This window comes from Cryptomeria japonica, chromosome 7 (genome assembly GCF_030272615.1).
Source record: "Cryptomeria japonica chromosome 7, Sugi_1.0, whole genome shotgun sequence".
NCBI classification, from domain to species: domain Eukaryota; kingdom Viridiplantae; phylum Streptophyta; class Pinopsida; order Cupressales; family Cupressaceae; genus Cryptomeria; species Cryptomeria japonica.
The window spans coordinates 489,230,454-489,250,746 of NC_081411.1; the positions used below are offsets into that span (position 1 = coordinate 489,230,454).

Here is a 20,293-nt window from a genome sequence, read left to right on the forward strand (position 1 = left end):
GGTTGGTTTCTGAGTGTTTCTTGGTGTGTTTTCAGTCAATATAGTGTGGTGATTGTTTGCTTGCATGTGGGTTTGGTTATCTTAGCTCATAGAAGTGGTTTCACTTTTCTGTGTATTGACAACAAGTTTCCATTCAGTTCTGGGTAGTGTTATCAGAAATTCAGTGAGTTATCATACTTGCATAAGCCTTAGATATCATCTTTTGAGGTATAACTTCAGTTGGGAACATGGATATGTGAATTATCTATGATTGTTGAACTAATCCAATGTGTTGCAGCAGTCTGATTTTGAGACCAGAATTAATAAATTACTAAGTTGCGGCAGTATATCTCATTCCTATTTTGTTTGTAATGAATTTCATGTCAATCTCGAAAACTTCTGATGGTTTAACCATTGAAAGGTTTTAATTTTCATGCCTTTCATATTGTAGTGGTTTACTGCCAGTTACTATAGCATATCATTCTGCCCATTTTGGCATTGAACAAGTTGGCATTATTGACCATTTTGGTGTGAGTCAAGCTTAGACATTCTACTAGTGGCTTGCATTGCATTCATGTACACTATCAAATAGGTGCTGATTAGGTTGGCTTTACCGCCTGTATGTCATTTTATGCAGTCCACTGAAGAGGTGTTGATTAGGCCAGTTTAGCTGCCTGCGTATTTTGGTCAGCTTGCTGCCTTTCATTCTATTGCATGCATCATAGATGGTTTGTGGTTGAAGTATCTTATGCTTTACCTTGCCCACTTAGGGATCTGGGTGATTAATTAGTGTTGAAGACAGTGCATATACATCTTTTATATTGCAAAAATAAAAAAGTTAGGATGGGTTACAAAAAATAATATGCCTATTTAATGTAATTGTTGCTGGATCTAAATCAAGTTTTTGAGTAATCTTCTCCAATGTCAACCTCATTTACAAGCAAATTTATAGTGAGTGTATTTGCTTTTTAAATTTTGAAAAATCAAGTATGGATAATATTTAATTTGTGGTCAGTCGGGACTTTTGAAAAATGCTTTACAAGCCTTACCCTTTTACTTTCTATCAGTTTTGTAAGATAAAGTGGGTTATAGATCAATTGGAGAGGATAATGAGGGCCTTCAATTGGCAAGGGAATGCTAAGGAAAGGAGGCTTTGTTGTTGAAGTGGGAGAAGGATGCATGCAATGTCCCTAAATTGGGATTCATCTATTTTAATCTTTGATAGTTTTGAAGATAGCTTTATGAGGTTGATTCGATCATTAGAGGAATATAGTTATGAGAATGAAGCATATAATTTCCACAATCCTTTATTCACCATTCCATGATTGATGAAATAGTTATCTCTTAAATACTGGTATGTCTGCATATCTGATATTAATCTGATTATTTCCCTGAATAGATTGACGTTGTTCCTGATTATTGGACTCTTTCTTCATGAGTCGTTAGCCTTGCAAAAGGATGGATAAATACCACCTTACTCGGCTATTCTCAAAGTTGAAGGTAAAGTTCTTATGTTGCAACTGAAACATGTAATAAACAAATGCTGTGTAGTGGCCAGTCTCTGTCATCTAATGATGTACAGAAATGATATAAAAGTTAAAACATAATCATTCCTAGATACATAAGCTTCTCTCTATTGTTGTGTAATCTTCTGTTGTTCCATTCATTCAGCGTTCAGCTTGCAATCTTTGTGCATTGAGTTTTGTCAAATTGGTTATCCGTAGACCAATTCCACTGTGGTTGGATTTCTTTTGATCGTTGTCATTTTGTTTAAACATCCCTAGAACGACACTACTCCAATTGGTTTGATTTGAATCAGGCCTGCTGGATTGACACCCACACTCTTGTCGATCTAGGACCTTTCATGAACACCATTGCACAGGGAAGTCGAACAATCATCTGTACACTTACCGTGAACCATTGTAATATTACCGACACAACAACTAAGTGATTCTTGATCGTTGTAAAATTCCATCCTTTTTTATTTCTCATATCGACTAATATCTGATAGCAATGTCCCTAAATCTTTCCGTATGATAGTAGTGGATAGTCAGATCTAATCGGGGTCACAAAGTGATGCCAATCGATACCCTTAATGGAAACAAATGAAACTAGCCCGACTCCTCTTTTTTTTCCGTCCCCTTCTCCTTCAAGGTCGAACTGTATTTATATCCTTTCATCACCCGAAAAGTCATGTCTTTCTTAATAATCGTATGTCTTTTGCCATCGTGTCCCTTGACCCTTCATCTATCGAACCTTTGAGATTGCTTTAGCCAATCTCTCACAACCTCCTGTTTGTTTGTTAATTGCGATGTTTATTTCTATTACAAAATTGTAAGTCCTGTTTTGAAGTGATTGCTCTCTTGGTAGTAGGGTCGTAACAGTCAACTACCACGTATATGAAGATTATGAATGCAAATAGCTCTATTGGGAGTACGTAACCTCCACATGGGTTGTCCTTGCTAAGTGTAATGTGCCAAAGGAAATGTTCGATAAAGCAGATCCAAAATGGGTACAAAGAATAACCAACATTCCTATCTGATGCCTTTGGAATAAATTTGAACTCACATATATACGATGAAAGGGTTGCCTTTCTAGGGACACGTTTCTTCATAATGATCCTTTCCTAAGGCAAGCCACGTCCTTCATGACAATTGGTAATTGCGGACTTACATATTAGTTACCGCCTTCGTAGTTATAACAATATCAATCAGTTTATAATTTGCAGTTTAGTATTTTTTGTCTCATTTGGCTAATATTTGTTTATAATTTATAATATATAAATTATGTTTATAATATTAATTTATTTTTGTTTGAATATTTCAAGAATATTATTAGTAATAAATTTTAATTAAATAATAATAAATAGATTTCAAATAATCATTTGTTGGTAAAAATTCTATTAATTAATAATTATAATTGCTTCATTTGGGATATATATATTGATCAAGGAGGGGACATGACAATCCAAGTCGAAAGATAGTTGTAGTTTGGAGATTCTTAAACCCATCTTATGTATTAAACTAAAGCTTTCATGGGTATTTTTAATTAGAATTTTAACTTTTGTGAGATTTGACACCTATGTTTTTAGTCATCTCAAGATGATCTACATGAGTAGTCATTAATTTAATGATATTTTTCCTTGTGTATGATGTTAATTACTATAAGGCAAGGGGACCCAGTAACACTTAGTGCCTCGAAGTGTTATTGTGTAGTGGGAGCAATGATGAATTTAATCCGTTGTTTTGGGCTTTTCAGCCTCTGGCCTTTTTTATCACATTGGCAAAGCTTTTGGAGTATGTAATGCTTTATAAGTCACCATTATCTCACAGCTTTTACCAATGTGGGATTGATTGATCTAGGAGGATCTGGGACATTACGAGCGCAAAAATTTGTGAATACTTTTGTTGGCTCATGTGACCCGCCAGAAACTTAGTCATCACTTGCAGAAGAACTGGCGATAATATGACAGTAACTCAACTCCAAGCTTGCCACACAGATTAAATGGTGTCTGTTCTGACAGATCTATTCTGCACAACAGCTACAATGCCATTCCTAGGTAATGACAATACAGGGAAATCTAACCAATTCATCAGAGCAGCTGACAGTCTTGTAACTACACGTGAGTTTTAGGTTGCTTACTGCAGTTTGATCAGTGTAGAAGAAAACATGTACTATTATTGATTTATGATATTGCATGTTCTTTGGAGGGATCTTTTTCTTTTCTTAATTTGCATGATGAGATTCCGTGACACATGGAATATGATAATGCTTTGGAATCTCTATGGTAAAGTATGCTTTGAGGAAACCACACATAGAGTGACGGATGTGTACATCTGGGTACATGATCTTTTTCTTAACTAACGATGAATATTATGACCCTGCATTCTCATTTTATAAAGTTGATTTCAAGCAGGTATTGAGTTAGAGATGGGAATCTGATGTTGAAAAAAGAGTCATCATGATCACAGCCTTAATAAACTTCCAACTCCAAGACATTCTTATTTGAATTTATTTTTGGAGTTCTTTCCTTCACAAGTGTAAAGTGCATATTTAGATGGCACCTTTTCTGTATGTGTTTATAATTTTATAATTTTATTTGATCACAACAACCATTATTTATTTTGGTAGGCCACTGGTGCAGAAATTGGACAGTATGGAAAATTTATTTGTCTCCTCTTAAGATGGCATTTTATTGCTTATTTATTGTGTCTACTTATGAATGAATAAATGAAAGATTTTAATGACGTCCACGAGACTAAACAGTCTATGGGACCAAGATGAACACTCTTAAATTATCTTCAGATTCCTTTCAATGTCCGATCTCCTACTACTGATTTTGATGAGAAGGCTCGCTGTCTGGTTAATCTCATCTTCTTCAAATAACTGGTGTATGTTGTCAACTTTTAAACTATGTTCGTATTGGGTACGAATATCCTCGTAAGCAGAGCATTCCATTATGTAGTGCCATTCCGTTTCCACTGCCCCCTTGTTGCAAAATGTGCAAACTCTTTCTTCCCAAGTTTCCTTGGGTATTTTCCACCTACCGGTCTCACATCTAAGATGATGTGACCCCGTCTTTAGTTGTGCAACCAACAACCTCACTTTTCCTTTGATAGCTGCCCCTAGATATGATTTTTCACCGTGGTCCTTTGCTGGGTTAAACTCTTTGATGTAATACACTTTTTTTCGCCCAATCTGTTTTTTGGGTATATTGAAATAATATCAAGTTAATGTGCTTCTAGTAAACATAAGCTTCAATTGACGAGTTTTATGGAATTTTATAGAGCTTTATAGATTGTGTTAGTAAGTTTAGACCATAGATTTCATTCATTTGTGCATTTTAGAGTTAACATTTGTTCTCCTTTGATATACTAGGAGGGTCATGCCTTCATGATATACAGCAGACTTAACACTTAACTTCTTTAGCAGAGCATTGATATTTTTGTTGATAACTATTTGAAGATTTCCTCTTTTGCCTGTAGTCAATGGAGACAAGCTGATTTTGAAGGATCAACAGCAAGCATTTTTGTCAAAAGAAGAGAAGTCATTACTTACTGCATCATCAAGATCAAATCTTCCTCAAACAGCAGCTGCTTGTGCCCCTCCTGCTTCTGCTCTTCCAATGCCTACAAGCTTAAGTGGTTCTGTAGCTACTTCTAGCATACATGCAGGGTCTGAAAGCACAAGTCATACGACAGAACTGTCACAAATTAAAACCAGTAAATGTTCAGTGGTTGTTCCACCCATTAACTCACAAGAACAATTTCCATTCGGTAGAATGGGAATCTTATCCTCTTTAGCTACAGACTTGCCATCCACTAACCCTGTGTCTAAAGCTTCATCAGGCTCATCTATAGAATCTACTTCTTCAGAAAAGTTGACACTTAATCCTTATGCAAAGGTAAATGCACCTATTTTTCTGTTTAATCTCCATTAAATAATGCATTTTCTTTACTTTTAATTTGAATATAAGATTATCTGTATTATATGGTGCAGGAATTCAAACTCAATCCAAATGCTAAGAGTTTCACTTCATACTATACTGGCATACGATCATCATCTCCTGTAGCCCAAGGTCCTTTACATATGCCAATTGGTGTTCCTCCAGTTCTACATATGCAATCTCTACCTGTGATATTTGGAGAAAGTTCCTTGACACAGCAACCAAAACAATCTGCAAGTATTGGCCCTTACAATAATGCCTTAACTGCTTCAGGAGTCACAACAAGTACCTATCTGCAACCTGCAGCTATTCTTTCCCCCAGTATGTCAGGCACTAATATATTGTCAAGCTTTCCTGCACAATCTGCTGTCAGAATTTCTGCAGGACAACAGGCAAGCATTGCACATTCATTTTGCACCATGTAATTTTTATTCTTTTCAAATGTTTTGCAAATTATATTCTGGTATCTGGTCTTTGCAAACACCCTCATTGTTTTCTTTGTTTAACAGAAAGAGTGTTTAGTTGTTTATATTAAGAGGAAAAGTATCTGCAAGTACAATACATTTTAATTTTTGTTCTAAAAAATAATCTTGAAGGTCAGCATTTAATAATCACAAATTTTATGATAATCATTCATCACATATTGTATTTCAAGTAATAAAATGTAATTGAGGTAATTACCTCACTAAAATGCCTTTTTCGTGTTGAAAATGGATAGCTAAGTTCGGATTATATTTTAATGATGCCTAGTGGCAATTAAAATATTAATCATATTGTAATAAGGTTAAGCTATTACATGTCTAATAGGGCTGGGCCCAAAATGAAACGTGGTATAACTTGCAATTTATGTAGGCCCCAAATTGGGCGCCAAAAAGGGCAAACTTAAAAATATGTAAAATGGCGGCAATTTTGTTAAAGCCGACTTGGGGAAAACTTGAACATGAATCTTGTATATAAACAAGATTCATTTCACACTTCAAACACAATATTACCTTCATCAAGAAAACATACCATAAGCCGTTTGCCTTATGCGAATTTAGTCAGCGAACTTGGAAGGATAGAAAGCGATCTAAGTCTTCATACTGCTGCAAGTCTATCTGATCATTTGAGAGAATCCATTGGGAAGCTTGCTGGGCAAAGTGGTGTCCTATACTTCAGCGATCTCCTTCTCCAAGTGATGTCGATATTCTGGTCTCTCTAAAGATATACTACAGCTGCATATACTTGGTTTGAATCTGCCCTAGATTGGCACTACAATCAGTTAAGTAATCTGATACATACTGTTCATGTAATCTGCTTATAAATAAAGGAACTGATCTGAATCTTTGATGCTGGGTTTTTCCTCCAAGAGGGAGGTTTTCCCAGGGTATTTGTGTGTTGTGTCGTGTGCTTTATTGTTATTTCTGCTTATTCTCAGTCTGATTATAATTTAATTAATTAGATTAACATCTGATTGCCTAAATTTAACATTTCGTATATTGTTAAATGTTTCAAACAGTCTTTTTTTATAACTTCTACTTTTGTTATGCACATTTATATTCAGTGATAATAATCACATACTTCTGTATTTCTGAGAAAGTCAGCTTCTTTAAAATATGCTTGAGCATGTCATTCATATACTTGAGAGAGAAATTGTATGTAAGATCCCAGGCTAAATTCTATATAATTTTTTTTTTACTTTTTTTTTTCCGAGTTCAGAGTATAGGCATTTTTTCAAACAGTTTGTATGCTGGCTGGTCTGATTAAATGTGATAAAAATCATCATAGATTCACTCCACAATGTCTAGTTTGATAATGACTTCATTACACACCATTTCATTGGAAAATATGATCACTAGGCAAATTTATGTATTATTTTGTATTGCTATTAAAAAGATAAACACAGGGATTTCATACAGCAGATTTAACACATTGAATCTCTGTTGTAATGAGTATAACAAAACTGAAAATGATTACAAATTTTAACCTCAAGGTCTGAGAGGAAGATGCTAGCTGTAAAGACCTGCATAACCTTACTAGTTTTTACACCAAAATTAATTCCACATAAGTTACATCTTTAGAATTTAACAAATTAACATTACAACTTCCCTTGTAATTTAATTATCAAATCTAATAAGAACACATTACATCATAGTGATCAATACAATACAAATGTTCATCATGTAGACCATAATGATATTACAAGTCCTTTGATCGTCATGACTCCTCCGTCTTTGTAGATCAATGGACAAGATCATGGCTGAGGCACTTTCTCCGCCCAACCACAAAGCTTTAGCTTTCTTAGAGTACTTCCTAGCTCGAAGAACTGCTGAACCTGCTTGAAATGCCTAGCAATCGGGTAGTAAGTGGTAGGGGGAAATCCCAGTGCAAGCTTGACTACATGCAATTCATACTCGAATATGCTAAAATGCAATCAAGATGTGGCAGAGAATTAATTGTGCTAGGCAATAAATTTGACTTTGGCCAAAGTACTTGTAACAATTATGAATTACTGGGCATTCACTTCTTTGAGTCCTACATTCGGCACCCTTGTTCTGGAAGATAAGGTTTCTCAAGCACAACCCTACACAGAAAAAACAACTCAACATATATTCAAGGAAACACATCATGTACACGATTTTCTTGTTTGCAATAATGATTAAATAATGCATGTAATGATATAAAATTCCTATATTCAATTGCATGCATTTTATGATGCATAAACAATCTATATCACTTGTGTTGGTTGAAAATTTTGTACACTTGGGAAGGCGTTCAAAATTATGGTTTCAGCCACAAGGTGTGAGTTAAAAACCCTCCTAATTCTAAGGGAAGGCTCCCCCTTTCCTACTATTACAAATTAACTATAACATATAAACACTAATCTAACTTTGGTGTGACAACATCCTTTTCTCTTTTTTCAGATTAGATGATATTCTTTTATCTTTTTAGAAAAGAAATTGCATTAGAGTGACAAATAGAGAAACTTAAGAAATTTCAACAACTACAAAGAGACTTGTATAAAGGAAGCAAAGTTTCCATGAAAGTGCAAAGTCTTCCACCACGTCCCTGGGATGGGAATGTAGAAACAAAAGCTCAAAGTCTTTACTTTTCTACTATCCTATCTACCTTCCACAATTATTGGTATGCACTCCAAACTACTATAAATAGGAACAATTACGAGCACAAAGTCCTGTAAACTCTCTTATTATTATGAATACTTAACTATACTAATTTAATCCTCAATATTTGTAGCACAAAGTCTACAAGAAATTAGATCAAAGCTCTTTCTAACAACCTCACTAAAATCTCAAGTATATGCAAAAAAACATATCACTGTGACATAAGAACACAATGGATATATGAACAAAGCCTCAACACAAAGTCTGAAACTCAAATGTTCTCCTTATATTGCTTGAGAATTCGATTTACAAGTATAAAACACAAAGTCTTTATCGCTGTAAATTTCTGCAGAGTTTTCTTTCTTGTCAAAAAGATCGATATTACATAGAGCACCCTCCAATATATATAGGAGAGGGGCTAAGAGCAAAATGTGGGAAAAGTCCAACTAACCAAGACTTATTCCACAACTAACTATGACTTATTTCAAATTACAGTCCTATTGTCTTTCAACTTGTAATTTGTTAACATGTAATTACAAGTTACAAGAATGCAAGCAATGTGAGTACTTTCAATTACAATTTTTGACATTACATGTAATTTGTCAAAGGGAAATTACAAATTCATAATTGAAACTAATCTAAGTGTCCAAGACACAACTCCATTTACATCATCCTCTGTTTAAGAGGTCTTCATGCCGCTACAAGATGTTGGCACTTGAAGTATTCAAGATTAGTGAAGGCATTTGTCTAGGAACATCAACTTGCATCATTGATAGTTCTTATGTCCTTTGCCAATGAACTCCAACCTCATCTTCTTGCTTGGGGTAATACTGATTTTGCAGGAGAAGTTCTCTCTGTGCATATGACATTGTACTCTTTTCAATTTACATCACTACTGTCATCAACATATGACAACACTAGCTTTTGTTTACTGTCGTTACATGTATTGAAACCCCTTGCAATCGGGTCTCTAGGACCCGATTACAAGTGCAAAAGTATTTAACATTCTTGCAATATCGGCTTGCAATCGGGTTTGGGAGGTCTGACTACAAGTAAAGAGAACTTGCAATAAAGGAGATGGGGTTACATGCTTGCAATCGGGTTTCTAAGACCCAATTGCAAGTAATAATATAATGGCAATAGAAAGACTTGCAATCGGGATTCTAAGACCCTACTGCAAGTAACTTGTAATCGCGTTTCTAAAACCCTATTTCAAGTAAAGTTAACTACTTGTAGTGACAGCAAAAAGTTCCTACTTGCCATGACTGCAAAAAGTTCCTACTTGCAGCGACAACAACAAGTTCCTACTTGTAATGACTCCGAAAATTTCCTACTTGGAATGACTGCAAAAAGTTCCTACTTGCAATGAAGAACTCAAAACCCGAAATTGCACAAAAAGATAGGAAAATGAAAGCAAAAACCAACCAAAACTTGGACAACGATGATAAACACAACCACTATGTAATGTCCCCTTTCGGGATACACCATTATTTTATCCTTTGACAACAATTCTAACTTTAAATTAGAGTTGTAATATATTAATAAATATGGCTTTTATTATAATTAAATATATTTCATTATAAAATTCAAGAATAGTTTGCAGGACAAAACTTATCTCTCTCCTTTGACAATGGGAGTGAATTTCTTCTTGGATGCTTTGATTCCTCTTCATTTCACTGATTTGAATTATATATATTGACTTTGTGTCTGACTTGATGTATATACAAATGATGTCAATATTGTTCTATATGCGTCTTCAGATTATGTACCTCCATACTTCCCTGTTTCAACCCTTTCCCCAACTCGCGGAGTATGATAGCATCCTCATAGGCACTGACTCCTACATGTTTTGATTTCCCTCTTGCTATCTTGAATTTTAATATATATATCAATTCATATTATGAAAGTTGTCTACATCCTTGATCACTGCTGTTAGAAGATCATTGCTTTAGTCGTTATCATCCGAACACTGTCTATGGTAATCTGTATTTTCTTTAGTCCCTAATTGTTTTCCTATAAATCCATAATAAAGGTAATTGTCTTCCTTCTTATACTTTACACTTTGAAGTGATGCCTCTGAAGGACATGACTTTGTCCCTTCATAACAAACCACACCGCTTCTTGATAGTTTATCGATTAGACTTCTTTAATCGATTCCTTTGTAATCTTCCTATTTTTCATTTCGCCTATGAACAACTTTGATTATCGGGGGCAAAGCTAATTATTGGTGAGTCTTTGATATCTTCCAACGTTGATGCCGTCACTAATTATCGAATTAGTCAAAAGATGTCACAATAATATCAATCCCCTGATTAATGATAGTTTGGTGATTAGTCAAGTGTTGTCATCTAATCATAAGGCTTGACAAATTATTGATAAGTAGTTATCGCTATATATCCTCAGATAACTAGTTATCGCCCTCCCTTCAATTGGCTATATATCCTCAAATAAATAATTGCATATAGTTCTATCTTACTGAATGTGTTTTTAAGTCTTTGGATGGCATCCTTCCTACCACTCTTTACTATTCGTTAGCCTACGATTTTCATGTTGTATGCGCCACGCATGGGTACATATGACTTCTGTTGTTTCTATTTGGAGACTTATAGTAGATTCAATCTTGGATTACCAAGGCCAAACATGAATTCCTTCCCCCCACAGTACCATAGTTTCAATATTTTTGTTTTGTTTTGTAAATTATGTTTATAATATAATATTAATATTAATAAATAAATAAATTTCAAATAACTATTCATTGATAATTATTATATTATTTAATAATTGTTTCATTTATGCTATATATAACAATCAAGGAGGGGACGTGACACACTGATGATTTGACATTAACAAATACGATTTTTAAACCTCGTGAAACATGCCTTAGAGAAGAAAACTATTGTTGTCCTCATTTTTTCAAAAAATGAGGACCATTACATAAAATTTTTGTCAAAAAATGAAAATTTTACTCTATGGCATGCTTCTCGAGGCATAATTTCACCTTATCTTTTAGATTGGACTAATCCTTAGTCCATCCTCAAACCACGTTCCAAATTTCATCGCATTCTGGGTCTGTTTGCTACGTCTTTCCTTCAATTTCGGGTTTTTTCTCCATGACTGCAGGTTGGAAATTTTCCTGAAGTTGCAAGTTTTAATGTTTTCCTTTGTTTTAGTCTTCGTAGGGAAATTTCTAGTTAATTACAAATGCACTTTATGAAATTAGAACTTGTAATTTACTTTTTATTTCCCCCTTGTGGCTTTTTGTCTTTTAAGTCATTGTAGGAACTTTTTAGACATATTACAAGTGAACTTTAAATTATAAAGTTTAAATTAAACTTGAAATTCTTTTAAAATGTTCCACTTAAGTGATTTTAAGTTATGGTAGGGGTTTTTCTCCTCCATTACAAGTTTTATAAAATCACTTTTACTTGTAATAGGGATTTTATTTCCCTACTACTAGTTTTATTATTTTAAGTGATTTTACTTGTAATAGGGATTTTATTTCCCTATTACATGTTTTATTTTCTAAGTCACTTGTAAAGGGAATTTTAAATCCCCATTACAAGTTCTTTTTTAAAGTTATTAAAACTTGTTGAGGGGATTTTATTTTCCTCTTACAAGTTATTATAACTTGTATTTCTCTCACAAAAACCCAATTTTGCCTTGTGCAATGAAAATTGACATTTTAAACTTGTAAATGAGTTTTCAAAACCCGATTTGCTCTAGATTGGAGATATAGTAACATTTTAAACTTGTAATATGAAGAAAGGAACCCGATTTTCACTATTACATGTAAAATTGAAACTTGTTGCATTTCTCCAAGAACCCGACCAGCTTCTTAGGCGAATTTGTTGAGAGTTTCCACCGATTTTTGTGGAGAATTTTTAGGAGGAAGAAGGCGTTTTGAATTCTTATGCTATTTTCATGCATCTTGAAACTCTTTCCATGCCATTTGGTGGATTGATTTTCTGGTTTGAAGGCGTTATAACAGCAACGCGTGTTTGCCAAAATACCAAGATTTTGTCCTCCAAAATGCCACGAATCTCTTCTCTCCCATATTGTTTTGCCTTCTCAACCCTAGGCGTTGAGATTTAGGGGAGATTTGACCAATTCTTGTGCCATTTTACAAGGCGTTTTTGCTGCTAAAGACGTTTTTCAAAAACGTGGCTAGGGTTTTGAAGTTCGATTTGTTGCTTATTTAAAGGTTTTAAGTCTTCATCACAAGGATTATTGCATTTCCTTGGAAGAGCATTTGGATTGAAGCAAGGTATGTTTTCTTTTCATTTTTTTTCTCTTCTTATTCAATCTTTCTAGTTGTAAATTTGTATATATGTTGGTTTACCCTAAAATCGGTTTTGTGAGAGAGGTTTTCCCCCTTGGCAAAGCAATTTTTATATTGCATTGATCTTTCCCATTTTCCCTCTTTACTTGCATTCGGGATTTTAAATTCCAATTGCAAGTAGGATGAAAATGATTGATCTTCCCCTATGGTTGGAATATTTTAATCATATTTTGGTAAAATTCCAATTTTCTAAGTGGAAAAATACCAATTCTTTCAAAATCGGGTTTTTAGAACCGGATTACATGTTGAAAGTTCTTCCCATTTTCTTGAAGATGACATTCCCAAAATCCTTCCATTTTTGTTCATACTCATTGCCTTTATCCATACATTCCATTCACACCATTTCCCACATGTCAAAATCTCATTTTTCACTCATTTCTCCATTTTCCGTTTTACAAGTATACTTGCATTTGGGTTTCAAAAATCCGATTGCATGTTTGTTCTTCCCCACTTGTATACTTGTAAAACTTTCCCCAAGATTTGAAATTGGTCAAAGTCAAGTTTCAAGCATTCCCATTTATGTCCCATCTTTCTCTCACAAAGTTGTGAAGCTCAAGGGTTGGAGTTCTTCCCATTTGAAGAAGAAAAATGTTAGTTGCAGCTGATTATGATGTTGCTTTAACACTTTAAGTCTTCATCGCAGCATACCAGGTTGTTCTTCAATGTCAGATTTACCATCATCTCCCATTCCAAAGAAGATGAAGTATAAATATGACAAGTACCAGAATGAAGTTTCCCCTTTACAAGTTTCCTCTCTTTTGGATCATATCAAGGATATGGAGATAGGGCATGTTGACATGTCAGAATTCATTTAAAGGGTGGAGGATCCGCAGGAAACTAATATGCAGCGGTTGTTGGACAACCACATTCATCATGCATCTTCTTTTCCAGTGGCTGCCCTAGAACTTGAATTTGTTCTCGCTTGCACTCACCACTTCGACAAGGAGACGAGAACCATTAGAAATGATGATGGTGAGGCAATAATCCGCCTTGATGCGGATACTATTGAGAAAGTCTTCAGAATACTATCAGCACCTGTGTATATGGAGATTTCAAAGGATGGTGCAGCTGAGTACTATGTCAAGAGGGAAAAGGACTGCAAACGCCACATTAATAGATGGATTCATGAGCCACAAGCCGCTTTCACAAGGTGGGCTAAGTTGTGTCGTTGTGACTTCAAGTGGGAAATTGGAGACATCATCACTCTTCTCAGCAGGATGATGGGTCTTGAGCACTCTAATGTTTTTGAGCCCTGGATGTATTAGTTTACCATGCTCATAAGGCAATCCCATCATATATCATGGGGAGAGATTATCAGTGACGCTTTGTGTGAACAACTTGCAGCAGTCCCTACTACCATCCATGACCTTCTACATGAATTCATACTTAGTGTATTTGGCAGCATCACTTAGACATTTCCCTAGTCTTTCTACCAAGGGTGATCGCTCGCTTATACCTGTGTGGGAATACTATGATCAGCTGCCCTTAAGACCCAACAGATTACATTTCATGAGGGTTCAAGATGCATTCTTTGGTTACTTCATGTGCTAGTTTGACAAGACTCTAAAGAACAGAAGGGTGTCAGGTGAAGCATGGGAAAGAGTGAATGAGTATGGTTGCTTGTTCCTTCAATTCTCGACTTTCATTTATATAAGAGTCGGATGCTACAATGGGCAGCCATACATGCTTCCTAGATACTCGACTGATAAGATTATTCTTAGGGAGTTGGGAAGACAGATCATGGCTGTACATGCATATCAATCTGCCAAAGCTATGGAGACCGAGATGCAGGAGATTAAACTCAAAAGGTTTAAGTTAAGGGCAGATTTTGACTACCGAGGTATGAAGGAAAAGATCAAAAAATCCTTCATACATGTGCATCGCATTGAGGATATCTGGGTGGATCTCCGTACAGAAATGGAGGTTCTTAAGATGGACTACTACAGGCTCACCCTTGAGCAAGTTATTGATTTGAACCTGGTGGACATTCCGCAAGGGATGATTGATGATGGGAATGTGCTTGATCCAGATTATGTCTCACGAAGGGTTGATGAAGCCCCACTTCCTTTAATCCAATGGTCACGTAAAGAATGTACTTCCATTCTTGAGAGATTTCAGCCTATTCAAAGGTAATGGTGTTAGACTCATCAAGATCAAGGTTGGAAAATAAGATGACTCTACAGGGCCTCTTGGACGTAAGTCTGAGATTCAGATTGACAACAAGGAAGGTGCATCATCTTCAGGCACTAGGATCAAATTGCGGGTTAGTCGGGCAATAGTGCTTCCTCCTGAGGAGGTGACAGTTCGTGGAAAAGAAAAGTCCCAGATTCACATTCATGTGACTGATCCCGATGATCCGAAGGAAGGACAACAATTTGATGATGCTCCTAAGTCACTGGCTTCGGAGTCACCTCATGTGATTCCCTCCTCAGTTTCCATGGAGCTGCCTCTATCTCGTCCTGACACAGTAGTGGATGAATCTCCTCAGAATGCTATTCCTATTTCAGTTGTTGAGCCACCTCTTGATCATCAACAAGAGAGCTTGCTGGAAATCTTCGAGGATACTCCTGCATGCATTCATTTGTTAGAGATCGATATCTCTACTTCCGACTTTGAAGAGTTTATGAGACAATCTTCATGCCCTTTGGTTATCGAGCAAACCATGGTTGCCATCCAAACAAATACTTCTCCCAGGGTGACCACGACTGTTCAAATAGAAACTGCTTCTCTTTTGCCTTCAGTAGCTACTGGAGGAGAACTAGTCGTTTTACCTCCATGGCTTAGTTCTTTCACTCCCAAGAGGAAGAAGCAGGAAATTTCTCCTGATGTCTCTGATTATCGGCAACTTAAGCAATCTAGGCCCAAGGTTGCTAAAAAATCCAAGACAATCTCAAGGGTAACAGTTGATAGTAATAAGATGAAGGTGGCTGAAATTGTTGAGCCTCTTGCAGATAAGCCACGTGAGGAAATGCAAGCTCCTGATTACAGGGTTACAAAGATAGAATTGGGTAGACAAACACATCAAGTGGTCAAGCATGATGCCCAACAATTTGTAGCTTCACTAGTACATTGGTATGATGAACTTCTAGCGAAAAAAAACAAGCTAGAAGAGGAGAATAGGCAACTTGTTGCAGCTGTTCATAAAATCACAAAACCTGCTGGTGAAGGGAGTAATCCTTCAAGTTCTTCTGGTTCACAAGAATCAATTCGGGGAGTTGAAAGAGCTGCTCAAAAGGTACAAGCGTTGGACTCTTGGGTGGATCAACTTCATGATCTGTGTGCGCAAGTGCTGAAAGACATATTCCAAATGATGGTTAAGTTGGAGACCATTGAAGAAAAATTGAATCATACCTTCGAGACTTTCAAACAGAACTTGGAAAGGGTTGAAGGTAGCTTGACGTTTTGGCGCAAGATGACTCGACAATAGTTGAGTGTTCTTCAAGAGCATGCCATTATTCCTTCAAGGGTCATGTATCTAGAATTTGAAGAGCTTCTAGAGAACAAAGCCCTCATTTTCAAATCCCTCATTGAAGAGATTGATGACGCAATGAGATTGCGAGTTGAAGTATTCTAAGGTGTTGTTTCTCATTGTGAGAAGGCCTCTTGCAATATCATGAGTCAGAATGGAGAGTTGATACCAGAAGAAGAAGTGCTCGCAGATCTACAGATGAAGATTCATGATGAGTGGAGTGAACAATTTTCAGCTGCCTCAATTGAAGTTTTGATGAAACATCAAATATTCTTGCATGAAATCCAATCTACTTTGGAGAAGAACAACTCTATGCTTCTTCAATGCCATGATACCATTGTGAAGACCATGATTGTTGCCAAGAACAGCCACGAGCCGAGTCCCGTTGAGCTATGAACGATCATCCAGAAGTTCGAAGGATTCATGTCTTCACATGCTGCAACTTAAATGTTTTTCAACACTTAGTTGCATTTTTCAGAATTGTAATCTCTTAGTTGTAGTTTTTCTTTTGACATGTTTACTTGTAAAAACATTTTGTAAATTGCAAGTCAAGTCATTACTTGCACTTTTGTAATTACAAGTAGACGAGTAACAAGTCAATTTAGAATACGACTTGTAACTTTGAATAAGTCATAGTTAGTTATTGAATAAGTCTTGGTGGTTGAGAGAATTTCTCAAGTTATTTAGGATCGTCCCACCTTTTTCTCAAGACTCCTCTCCTATAAATACTTGAGGGGGTCTATTGTAATTTTTTTCTTTTGGAAAGCAAGCAAAAACTCTGCCAACTTTGCAGCAAGGAAGACTTTGAGCTTTATGTGTAAATTGAAGGATTGAAAGGAATAGGAGAAAATTACTCAAGTAGTGAGACTTTGTGCTATATTCTTGAGTTTATGTTCAACTTTACCTTTCTTGCAAGTTTTTCTTAAAAGGCTTAATCAATTTTGATTTGCAGACTTTGTGCTGCAAGTATTGGAGATTAATTTAGTGAAAATAGAAGTTCTATTGAGAAAAGCTGTAAGACTTTGTGCTTACACTCGTTCTTAAGAGAGATTAGAAGTAGATTTTAGAATAAGAAATAGCTGTGAAACTTTGAGCTCACACTAGTTCTTGTTGTCTTGTGTAGAATGAAATAAACTATTTCAGACTTTGTGCTGTCATAATTTTTGAATTTGGCATCATTAGAATAGGAAAGGGTAGATAGGACTTCACAAATTCAAGACTTTGAGCTTGATATTGCTGTCATGTCCCGAAGGAAGTAACGGAAGTCTTTGAACTTTCAAGAAACTTCATTTCCTTTCTTTCATTTCATTTCAAAAAGTTGTTATTGTTGTTTTATGTTAAATTGCTATCACTTTTCTGTGAAGAGAAAATGATATTGGCTTTCTTGAAAAAAGAAGAAAGACTGTTGTTCCATCCTATTTTAGTTTTAGTATTAGATAGATAGGGGGAGCCTTCCCTTAATTAGGAGAGTTTTACTCACACATTGTGGTTGAAGCCACAATTTTGTATATTTCCCCAAGTGTACAAAATTTTCAACCAACAACTATGAAATTTGAGTAAAAATTTGTAGGGATTGTCAATTTTTCAAAATTCAAAAATTGAGACAACTTGAAATTATAACACGACTTAAATGCAATTTTGTTTCTACGCATCTAACACAGTAATAAATTCAATCTCTTAACATTTATTGCCCTCCCTTCAATCGGTTATATATCCTCAAATAAATAATTGCATATGGTTCTGTCTTAGTGAATGTGTTTTTAAGTCTTTGGATGGCATCCTTCGCACCGCTATTTACCATTCCTTAGCCTACCATTTTCATGTTGTATGCGCCACACATAGGTACATATGAATTCTGTTGTTTCTATTTGGAGACTTATAGTAGACTCAATCTTTGATTACCAAGGCCGATCATGATTTCCTTCCCCCCACAACACCATAGTTTCAATATTTTTTTTTGTCTTGTAAATTATGTTTATAATATAATATTAATATTAATAAATATTAATTAATTAATAATATTAATAAATAAATAAATTTCAAATAATTATTCGTTGATAATTATTATATTAATTAATAATTGTTTCATTTATGCTACATATAACAATCAAGGAGGGGACATGACACACTAATGATTTAACATTAACAAATACGAGTTTTAAACCTCGTGTAATATGCCTTAGAGAAGAAAACTACGAAATTTGAGTTAAAATTTGTAGGGATTGTCAATTTTTGAAAATTCAAAAATTGAGTCAACAACTTGAAATTATAACATGGCTTAAATGCAATTTTGTTTCTACGCATTTAACACAATAATGAATTCAATCTCTTAAGATGCACCCTTGTTATCTATTTCCAATTGATAACTGAATTACATAGATTCAGTTTTAAACATTCAAATGCATAGCATTCATGATTATATGTAGATGTTTTCATAATCTACATGCAACCTTGTATGTGATGATCTCATATTTGCAATTGGCAGTAATAAAGAATACCAAATACATATTTCTCATAGCTACAACGAAGATATCAATTACCAAAGGCAAAGACAAACCTGAAGAGCACACAGTTATATTGAGAGGGGGGGTGAATCAGTATAACAGCAATCTTTTACCAATTAAACCTTTTTCAACTTCAATCATAAGTATATAACTTATCTCATAAACATATTCATTGCATACTAACATTCATATGTAATCTATCTAATATGAACACAAGTTGAACACAAAATATATACGTGGAAACCCTTATGGGAGAAAACCACGGTAAATCAATACTTTTATATATTTCTTCTTTTACAATATTTGTAGGCACCAACCTACTAGAGGCACCAACCATTAACACTGTTTGTGAGCACCAACCCATTGGAAGCACCAACTCCCACTTCAGAATCCGTGAGCACCAACCCACTTCACATAAATCTGATTTTCCACCTTGACAATGTTGCTGTAACAACGGATGATGGACATCTAATTTTCTTCTTTTATTCTTTTTTAAATCTGCATATACTTTCCCTTTTATATCTGCATACACTCCTACTCTATATACATCTTTATAAATCTGCACACATTTCCCTTTATATCTGCATACACATAAATCTGTCATACAAATCTGATCATGGATTCTTCACAAGTCTGTCATATAAATCTGTTCATAATCTGCCCATATGCCTGAGACTACTCTTCTCACAGTCTTCTCATAAATCTGCACTTGATCCTCTTTAAAACTCTCCTTATACCTTCAGCACTATACACTGCTCACCTACAGGTCTATATAATTATTATCTTCTCAACATATATACACCCACGACTCTCTTCCTCTCTTTTTATATTTTCATAGTTCACACATAATACCTTTCTCACACACTATTCAAAATGATTCTGATAGATTATTTATATCTTCAGCATACCCCTCCGTAAGAGGTGTGACTCTTTCCAAAGAGTCATTCATATTAAAGACAAACTAAACTTTATTTAATATTTTCTAAGCATGTCGCAACACTTTTTTTTAATTTTAGACTTTTACTTGCATTACCACAGACTTTCATTTATTAATTATATTTCTGCTCTTGGTCATATGTGTCTTATTTATAAGACCACACCTTCTGTATTATCTGTTAAAACATTATCGCACCTTTTTATTGACCCGTACCTTATGAAAGTTAATTACACATCTTTTAACTAATCCTTGTTTCAAAGCTTGCTTATAATATTATCCACATGCTTGTCAATTCACCAAATCGTATCTCTTTAGAATAGTCAAAGTGCTTCATTCATTCTTTAGCCACGTATATTTTAACAACACATCACTATGAAATGAAACGCCATCTTTATTTAATATTAATTACTTCCTTTACTAACTTTATTAAACAAATACTCCCTTTTAAATCGTGAACTTTGCATCTCCTCCATGAATTGATTTCATTAATACATTGCTATTAGTTAATTTTCTCTGTC

At 35.0% G+C, this 20,293-nt stretch overlaps 1 protein-coding gene across 9 annotated transcripts in view; it reads left to right on the top strand.

Moving 5' to 3' along the window:
* The window catches only part of LOC131065756 (polyadenylate-binding protein-interacting protein 4), a 193,343-nt gene that overhangs the window by 110,989 nt on the left and 62,061 nt on the right, over positions 1-20,293 (top strand). For all 9 annotated transcript variants that reach the window (XM_058000391.1, XM_058000393.1, XM_058000392.1 and 6 more), the window contains exons 10-11: positions 4,965-5,383; positions 5,479-5,817. In XM_058000391.1, the coding sequence (XP_057856374.1) occupies positions 4,965-5,383; positions 5,479-5,817 (758 nt within the window). The remainder of the gene's footprint in view (positions 1-4,964; positions 5,384-5,478; positions 5,818-20,293) is intronic.